The following is a 9,361-nucleotide window of genomic DNA, read 5'->3' as shown; positions in this document are numbered from 1 at the left end:
TAATATTAATATTGTAAGATTGGAATACATTAAATACATACATAAGTAGAAAAATAGACTTATTAAATTAAAACTTTTAATATATTTATATATATATATATATATATATATATATATATATTTGGCCTATGCTCATGCTCAAAGGTTTTTAGTCAAGGAGAAAATATGCATGCTCCACCCACTTTCCTCCTTATTTTGGGATTTTTTAGCTACAAAAACATCCCTAATTATTAAAAAGGAATAGGCGTGGAACTAAGAAAATCACAGTGGGATGGTAGCTATATACACAGAGGCAATACTATTGTTGTATACAGTTTTATAGTCAGATGTCTTGCTGTAGCATAGTAACACAGAATTCTATTCACCAATGAACTTTGATGAACTTTATCAATACTAGACAGTCATAAGCACTTAAGACTCTCCTACCAAAAGCTTATTAAGCTTATTAAGGCTGGTAGTTTCCAAAGAGATATTTTTATGGTTTTTCACACAAAAAAAGTTCATACATGTTTAATAGTTTACCATGAGCGACTTTCTACACTACTTGCTCATAAATGTTTTTATAGAACGAGAAAAGGTGCTAACTGCTGTAGCCACTGTAGCAGACTGTTTTGCTAACTGGCCTACTACATTTTGACTATGTCCAGCTGTCCGGGCACTGGATTCCTCTGCTGCTCTGAGCAAGAACGTGTAATTTCTTACAACTTCTTCTACTTTGCTTAACAGTTCCTGACGTTGACTTTCTGATCGTATCACAAACACCAGTTTTACAAAAGTCTCAATCAGACCACAAAGTACCTGGAAGCTAGAAGTCACAGCAGTAAGCATATGTTGTGGATTTTTATCAACTCCAGCCATTCTCCTGCAAGATGCCCTGAATTCTTTAAAGCGCAATGTTAACTCTTGTTTGCGCTGACCTAGATGCACTGAATTGAGTTTAGTTGCTCCACCTTCAGTACTGACTAAGCACTGGCGCAAAATTGTAAGAAGTTCACTGGTGTCAAGTTGAACAGACATGAATCCATCAGGTAGGGAGTAAGTACGTCCACGTAGTGCATTAACTTTAGAAAGACTGCCCTCAAAAGTGGCAGTGCGGAGGTCAATCTCTTGGGTTTGAATATCGTCAGGACCACTACATACTGTAGCATCCAATACTTGAAGAGTCTGACTTAAAACAGGTGTATTATCTGAATTTATTCGCATCCCTGGAAGGATCTGCATGGGAATGGAATAGGATAATTCATCCTTATCATTGTTGTCATCAGCAGATAAGCATCTACGGCAGTTAAAGCAGTGACGAAAAGAGCAACATTTTTCCCCTGTTATTGACCCTTCTTCTCCAGGCAACTTAGTTTGAACAGAAATAATATCTCCTTGCCGTGGGAGAATTACAGGAGTCTTTGTTTCCTCCTTGCTTCCTGATAGATCTATTGTTTTGCTTTTAAGTACTGAGGGATCACTATCTTTCTTCTGTGATTTAGTAGTGGGAAGGTTGTAGGGTGCTTCCTTTTTATCTCCTTCAGTTACATTATATTTTGGGGGCAACTTTGTGTATTGCACATTGCTTTTACCAGGAGTTGTGGAAGTGTTTATACATAAAGGCATCTTTTCTGTTCCCTGGGATTCGAGACTTGAAGACCGGACAAGTCTAATACCTGTAGGCCCAGATACTCGCGGCCTGCTCCTTAGCTCTGGTTCTACAACAGGGTTAGGTGGGACACGAATACCTCTTATAATACGTTTACAATCACAGCTACGCCTCTGTTCACGAGACATTCCTGGCACTTTTTGCAGAGGACTGCTACGTACCTGACATGAACAGCGCCCAGGTACTAATGGGCAAGGAACTTCACGAGGTTGAGCACCCATTTTTCCCTGTGGCTTCAGCAGTTCTTCAAGGAACTCCATTTCATACTGCTTAACCTTAAGCAGTTGTGCTTGGCGCTCATCTGTTTCTCGTCTCATACGTGTGGGGAACGTTGCAGAGAAAAGTTTCCTCAACTTGAAGGGGGCTCGCGCCCTCGGTTTGGCTGGTGCATCACAGTCATCTAGTTCAATTGGAGTAGGCACTTTTTCTGGTATTCTCAAGCTTGTTGCTATGTCAGTGTCTGATTTGATAGTTATTTTTGCATCGTCTCGTGTATGCAAGAAGCTATTAGAGGCAGAAGGGATTTGCTCTGTTTTGAGAATTTTCTCATTTGTTTCTTGCTTTTGTTTGTTCAGGTTTGGTGAAACCATATTTTCTATGTAGGATTTAGTTTTCTCGTTTTTTTCAGTTGTCTTTTGGCTTTGATGCTGATCCTCTAGTGTCTTGGCAGAACAAGCTTTAGCATGGAGCCTCTCATCATCTGTTGGGGATAAGTGAAATACATCCTGTACTCCATTGCCTGGTTCATCCAATGTTGCAGGAGAGGACTCGCCTTTTGATAATTGGCAATCACACAGAGTACCTGTAGAGGGTTTACTTTCTTCAATATTTCTATCCTTTTGAAAGGTAGAACCATTCTTGTGGCTTTTTTCAGATGGCGATGATGAGATTGATTCAGAAATACCTTCTGCGAAAACCGAGGGAGGATCAGACTCCTTTTTTGAAATATTTTGTGAGATTTTTGTGGTTCTTAAGGGAGTGGTAAAACAAACATCTTTATTAGACTTTTCAGGGGATGCATTTATGGATATTTCATTATGTAAGTTAAACAGTGTGTTGGCAGCAGTATTCATTGACTCTTGTTGCTGACCTGCCCCTATTAAATTTTGTTGTAAAATTGCAGGCTTTAACAAAGGGCTAGTGTCCAAGCGACCTAAAGAGTAAGGAGAGGAGAGGACAGCCTGAGCTGTACATGTCTGAATTCTAAATGGGAGATCCTTCCGAGAAAGCAGACTCTCCTTGTTAAGGTGGTGGGCCAGGAAGTAGGCAGTGTTGTGATGCTGCTTCATAGCTGTCACCATTTCTGAAACATCTGTGAGTTCTGAGGAGTTTGTTTCATGACCTGAGTCCAGGGATGACTCAGGTGTAATAGTAGCAAGGACAATGAGGCCTGAAAGAAAGAGATATTTTCTGTGAATAAAAAATTATGTTAGCAAGAATATTTCCCTTTATTTTATTTGCATACCCTGAGAAAGTAAAAAATACTGATCAATGACTATGTTATTAGTATTATGTAATATGCTATCAAAATATATGTTTAGCGGTATGAACACATGGGAACCAGAATGAAAAGACAGGGCAAATTTGTTCCTTACTGTTATGTATATACCTCATTAAAAGGGTTGTCCGAGAGAAATAGAAAATCTGTCCCTAAACTAAACCCCCTCTCCCCGCCTAGCTTCTAACTGACTTTCATTTTAAAAAAATCTATATTTACCTATGTACCTGGGGCGGTCACTTGACCTCCCCAGGCACACTTTCTGGAGACGAAGCATCATCAAAACCCCCCTGCTCCAACCCTTACATACTTACCCATCTTCATAATTCTGCTTTTGCTGGCGCCTGCGCAATAAAGCTTTCTTGTACAGTCGCTGGCAGAAGAAAAGAGCACACACCATGCATGCGCAAGAAGTCCACAGAAGAAGATGCCACCGGGAACAAAGTATCTGATCTCCAGGACACAGAAAACAGGTAAGTATGATTGTGGGAGGGGGGATTGGGGCTGAGTGAGGATAGGGCTACTAGTCTACAGGCTAGCTATGGAAACAGGGAGGGGTGTGAGAGAGGGGGTTCATGGGAGTTGTAGCCTAGGACAGCAGGAAGATAGGGGAAGCATGTAAACATATGTAGAGAATGTCAGGAAGTCCCATAGAGAGCCAGAAATCACTCAAAGCACTGTTAAAGGTATTTTGGTACAATTAATAACCCATTAATAGCATTAAAATACCTTTTTTTTTTTTTTTTTTTTTTTTTTTTACAAAAAGTGGGTTTCTTTGCCCAGAAAGTCCCTTTAAGTATGCATAAAGCAACACTCCAACATTATACATATATATATATATATATATATATATATATATATATATATATATATATATATATAGCTTGTATGACTAAATTTAATCATTTCTATCCCAAAAATCATGGGATCATTTTCTTCAGTTTTGTCATGTGATCTAATTTTGACATCCCTGAGAATTACATTTCTTTTGGTTCTTTATAGAAGTCACAATCTCAGGCAACAGAACTTTCTGAATTGTAAAACTGCATGGAGTGTTCCACACAGGCTCTCTCTGCAGCTGTGATACAAACTCTTATCACAGTTAATGTTTAGACAATAGCACACAATCACACAATTGTAATTCAGAAGCTCATGATATATACAATACTGTGCAAATATTTTAGGCAGGTGTGGAAAATGCTGCAAAGTAAGGCTTCCAAAACGTATTAGTACTTTACTTTTGTCCATTTACAAAATCAAGTGAACAAACAAAAGAGAAATCTAAATCACGAGAATGTCTGAAAAAGAAAAGAGTCAAGATGGTGCAGTGGCTCGGTCAAAATCCAGACCTCAACCAAATTAAATGCTGAGGTGGGACCATAAGAAAATTGTTCATAAATAAATGTCCACAGACCTCAATAAAATGAAGTAACATTGTGAAGAACAATGACTATTATTATTGTTTATTTATATAGCACCATTAATTCCATGGTGCTTTACATTTGCTAAATATATATGATACATATATACATATGATAAAGTCATACAAAAAATGATAAATTATTTCTGCCAAAGGCGGCTCAACAAGGTATTGATTCATTGGGTGCACTTAAATTTTCACTCATGGATTTTCCATTTTGGCTTAATTTTGTTGAATAAAAAATTGAAACATATAATCTGTTGTGTGCTGTTGTTCATTTTTACCCAATTTCATGTTTACCCAGTTTCAACACCATTTGAGCACTGTATTATTTTATATTTTTTAGTTTCAAAAGTATTTATTGAATTATATTATAAATTATTATATTATTATATTATAAATTGTATTATATTATTATATATTATATTATTATATTATCAATTGTATTATAAATACAATAAAAAGGCACACATGGTAAGAGTCATACAACCAATGCAAGTGAAAAGAGGAATACAGAATGCAAGAACACTTTGAGAAAGGTAACAGTAAGACATAAAATAAAACAGTAAATAAAAAAGAAGGGAAGAACTAATATATTGTTTTTTCAATATCCACTCCTGACCATGAGAAAGGTATATAACGGTATATATAAAGCTATATAATACAATATCTCCGCGGGATGTAATATGCTGCGTCCACAATTTTACTCTGAAGGAGGCTATTCTATCCAAGGTTAGATGTCTTACAGAGATTGACTTTGACGGTGCAAAGGTCCAATTGTATCAGGACCTCTCCTGGATCACCCTGCAGAAAAGGCGCCACCTTCGACCCCTCCTTTCAGGTACTAGATTCTCTACCGTTGGAATTTCCCATTTGCCTTGACAGCCTGGCTGAATGGTCGCTCAGCCACTCTGCGTACATATGCGGACCTATGCCCCTTCTGTGATGCCTTGGACTTTCCGCCACCTGAACTTTCTGATTGGGAACTGTCTCCCCCTCCTCCTCCGCTCCCCCTGGTCTGGAGCTCCCCAACTTCCAGAAGACGCCGCCTGCCCCTACCTGGCTCATCGGCCAAGGGTGGACCCTGTTCCCCCCGATTGTCATTCTGTGTACCCTTTTCTTTCTCTCCTCTGCAGGTTCCTGGGGAGTTAGCCATTTCTTGTGACTTACGTTTGCTCTACCATTTTTTCTTACCAGTGATATAGGCTGCATTGGCTTTGTTGTGTTCGGTTGCCCGCCCACCCTTGTTCTTTGTCTCTCATATGTTTTCTTTGCCTAGGTTTTTGTCTCTTCTGTTTTTGACCTGTCACCTAGTGCTGGCCACCCTCCCTGCCCTTATATTGGGGGTGTTTTCCAGCTGTGGTTCCCCTCCTGGGTTCCATTTGGTCCCTGGCCCCGCCTCTTGTAGGTTGTGTGCCCAGTACCCCTGGTCGGGAGATTTAGTCACGATTTCACAATTGCTCTTTATGGTATTTACTGACATCTATCGATTATTATCCTCTCTGGATGGATGGACCCCTCTGACTCACAAATATATGACTCTTTGGTCGTCTGATTTGGTTAGGCAGATTTCTCAGGCTCAGTGGCAGATCATCTGGTCTCGTACTATTAAGTCGTTCACCTGCATAACTTATCGTGAGACCCAGTATAAAATTCTTCTACATTGGTACCACACCTCAGCCCTCCTTCACACGTTAAAACCAATATTCCCTCTAATTGCTGGAGATGCCTTTTGGGTCCAAGTACTTTTTCATATTTTTTGGGACTGCCCTCTGATCCATCCTTTTTGGCAGGAGGTGAAGTCCATGATAAATGCAATCTTCCCTCACGCTGTCCCCCTGGTTTATCTCCTTTACTTACCTCCTAGGCCCCTGGGTAAACAGCCTTCCTTGCTGTTTTTATATATTTGTACCGCAGCTAAGTCCCTTATAGTTCGTCACTGGAAAAGTACCCAACCCCCCTTGGACCCCTTTCTGCTTGCTCGTATCGAAGATGTTAAGTGTTTGGAGTTTCTTTCTGCTACTCTGAATAATACGGTGGAGAAATTTCTATACGTGGCCTTTGATCCCTCCCACCCCCCCTTCTTTTCTTGCTTGTCTCCTGTCTCTAGTCCTGTGTCTCCCTATCTCTCTCCGTTGTTTCTGTTATTTATTTTTGACCTTTTGCCCTATCGTAGCAGTGGTTTAATTGCATTATTGTCCCTGCTTAAGGGACATAGAAAATAGATAGTAAACATCCCACTTGATCGCATGAACAGATCAATGTTGAAGGTAATATGGAAGGCCTAAGGAGCTCAAATTTTATTAAAGAATGGGTTTGGTATCCAAGATGATGGAATTATTTTTTTTCATGGAACATTATAGAATCAACACACCCTATCACATTGGTCAAGGAGAGGAATGATTTCCTCCAATTGTAGGCAATATGGATACTTGCTGCCGTCAGGATGTACTGGAGCAGCTTATGTTGGGCATATCTAAAATTGGCTGATTTAAGGCTTAGAAGGATTGGTGGAGAAAGTGGAATTGCTTGGCCGAAAAGTTGTGCTACTCTTTGTACAGCTAACCAGAAACGATGGGAATGCGGACAGGATCACCAAACATTGAGAGTAGTGCCTAATGTATTACAACCTCTAAAAGAAAGAGGTGAGACTGTAGGATAAATGTTATGCAGCCTATGAGGGCTGAAGGTCCTATGGTATGAAGAACCTTCAGAGAAGATTCCATAAGGGTGACCTGTCAGCTGCCCTTGCTGATGAAGGTGCAGCAGTCATGTAACTGGGCTGGCGTTAATGTTGAATCAAGGTCCTGTTCCCAGACCATCATGATGTTTAGCTTATCATCAGGTGGAGAGACATTCAGCAAACCATATATAAATGAGACAGAGTCCTTGTCCGCTACTCTGAAGAGGAACAGTCTCTCAAAAATGCCGATAATAGGAGAGATGTCTCAACCAAGTGGGATGAGGGAGTATAAGAAATGGAAGACCTGTGTAATATGAAAGGTCTCTAAAGGAAGCAGAGAGTATGTGCTAGTTGTTCTTTGGTGAAGACCCGGTGATTACAAAGGAAGTTGACAAGATAGTGGAATTGAGCATGTCTCCACCAAACAAATACCTCAGGCATAGGCCAGAGGGAAACAGGACATTAAGAAGCAGAGGGATTAATGGAAAGATTGGGTTTTGTAGCTGATAAGGAAAGTGAACCTCTTCCACAGTTGCAGCATATGATCTGTGACCTTAGCACTTTTTAATTGCTTAGTCGAAAAGTAGTTGTGCTAATCTGCGTACAACTGACCAGAAACGATGGGAGTGCGGGCAGGATCGCCAGACATGGAGAGTAGTGCCTAAGGTGTTACTGATTAAGGTATTACTGGTATCCTGACATGTAAAACCATAGAATTGAAAGGTATTGAGTTGATAGATTTCATTTGTTTTTCTCATAATTGTGCATTCTTTTTATCGCATATTATAAGCTAATATAGTCTCCTACATAAAGCAAAAATATGTCAAAATGTTTTTTGGCACACAAAGCACTATGGAAACATTTGGCATATAAACCTAACATCGTATCTTTTCCTGAGGATTTCAGGGGTGTTTTTTTTGGATCTAACCTTTTAGGATATAGCTATACATAAACTCTTTTAGGTTGAAACACTGAATTGAAATATTTCAAAATGTTAGTTGATATTAGTCACAAGATGGATAAATATGATAGGTATCATGGCTGTCATATCACAATTTAATTGTATAAGAATTAAGCCACAGCTAATAGGTGTATGAGCTATGTATTTAGATACTTTAACCGTGTGTCCATTATTTTAATACATTTAAGTGCTTCCTTTGTATTTTCCATTCCTTTTCAAGTCATTCCTGACTTTGGCTCAAAATTCTGCAATAAAAAATGCTACGTTTCCACAAAGCGGGGCTTTAGCCCTAAAGCGGTTGTCCACCATTAAGCTGAAAAAATCACAGTGTCCTAGGCAACCCAGAAAGATGGTTATAGGACAAATATGTTGGAAAAATGAAATTTATCTTAACTGTTCCCCATTAAAATGAGATTTTGCAGTGTAAGCTCAGCCAGCTTTTGTGGGCAGCACATCAACAAACTGAAAGTGATACTCCTGACCTGCATTCCAGTGCTGGAGCTGAGGCGCATCACAGCGCTGCCCACACATAGGATGTGATCACAGTGGCTGTCACTGTCGCAACACATGGCTGAATCCTAGGGGGTCCTGCGCAACTAATAGCCGCTGATGGCCGCTATGATTTGTCCAATTTGAATGGAGCGCCAAAACACCTTCTTTAGCGCTAAATTCAAATGGACTAATCAATAAAATGCCACCGGATAACATCGATTACAATAGGATTGTGACTAAATCCTTTACTCCATAAGGATCTGGTCCTTACCACTTACCTGGTCTTTACCACTTATATTATTAGCTGCATCAGTGTGATCTATTTTCCACTAGCAGTACCTGCGACTTCGTCCGGCCCCCCCCATTGCCCGGTGTCCCTTTCCCCCCCCCCCCCCGACCCCCTTTCCACCAAACCTCGCAACCCCGGCCCCCTTTCCACCCCGTCCCCGACACCGGCCCCCTTTCCACCACCCCCCACTCCCCACAACCCCAGCCCCCTTTCCACCCCTGCCCGCAACCCCGACCGCTTTCCACCACAACTCCTCTGCGACCCTGGCCCCCTTCCCCCCCACCCGCAACCCCAGTCCCCCTTCCTATCCCCACCCCTTTCCACCACCCCCTGAACCCGACCCCTTTTCCACCACCCTTTACAGCACCCC

The 9,361-nt window shown here is 40.7% G+C and overlaps 1 protein-coding gene across 1 annotated transcript in view; it reads right to left on the bottom strand.

The window, feature by feature from the left end:
* Nucleotides 1-526: 526 nt before the first annotated feature.
* FRMPD3 (FERM and PDZ domain containing 3) overlaps nt 527-9,361 on the bottom strand; it is a 304,332-nt gene continuing 295,497 nt past the window's right edge. The window contains exon 17 of the mRNA XM_075259354.1: nt 527-3,038. Within this exon, the coding sequence (XP_075115455.1) occupies nt 541-3,038 (2,498 nt within the window). The 3' untranslated portion in view covers nt 527-540. The remainder of the gene's footprint in view (nt 3,039-9,361) is intronic.

This window comes from Leptodactylus fuscus, chromosome 11 (assembly GCF_031893055.1).
Source record: "Leptodactylus fuscus isolate aLepFus1 chromosome 11, aLepFus1.hap2, whole genome shotgun sequence".
NCBI lineage: Eukaryota > Metazoa > Chordata > Amphibia > Anura > Leptodactylidae > Leptodactylus > Leptodactylus fuscus.
This window is presented reverse-complemented; position numbering and strand designations above follow the sequence as displayed.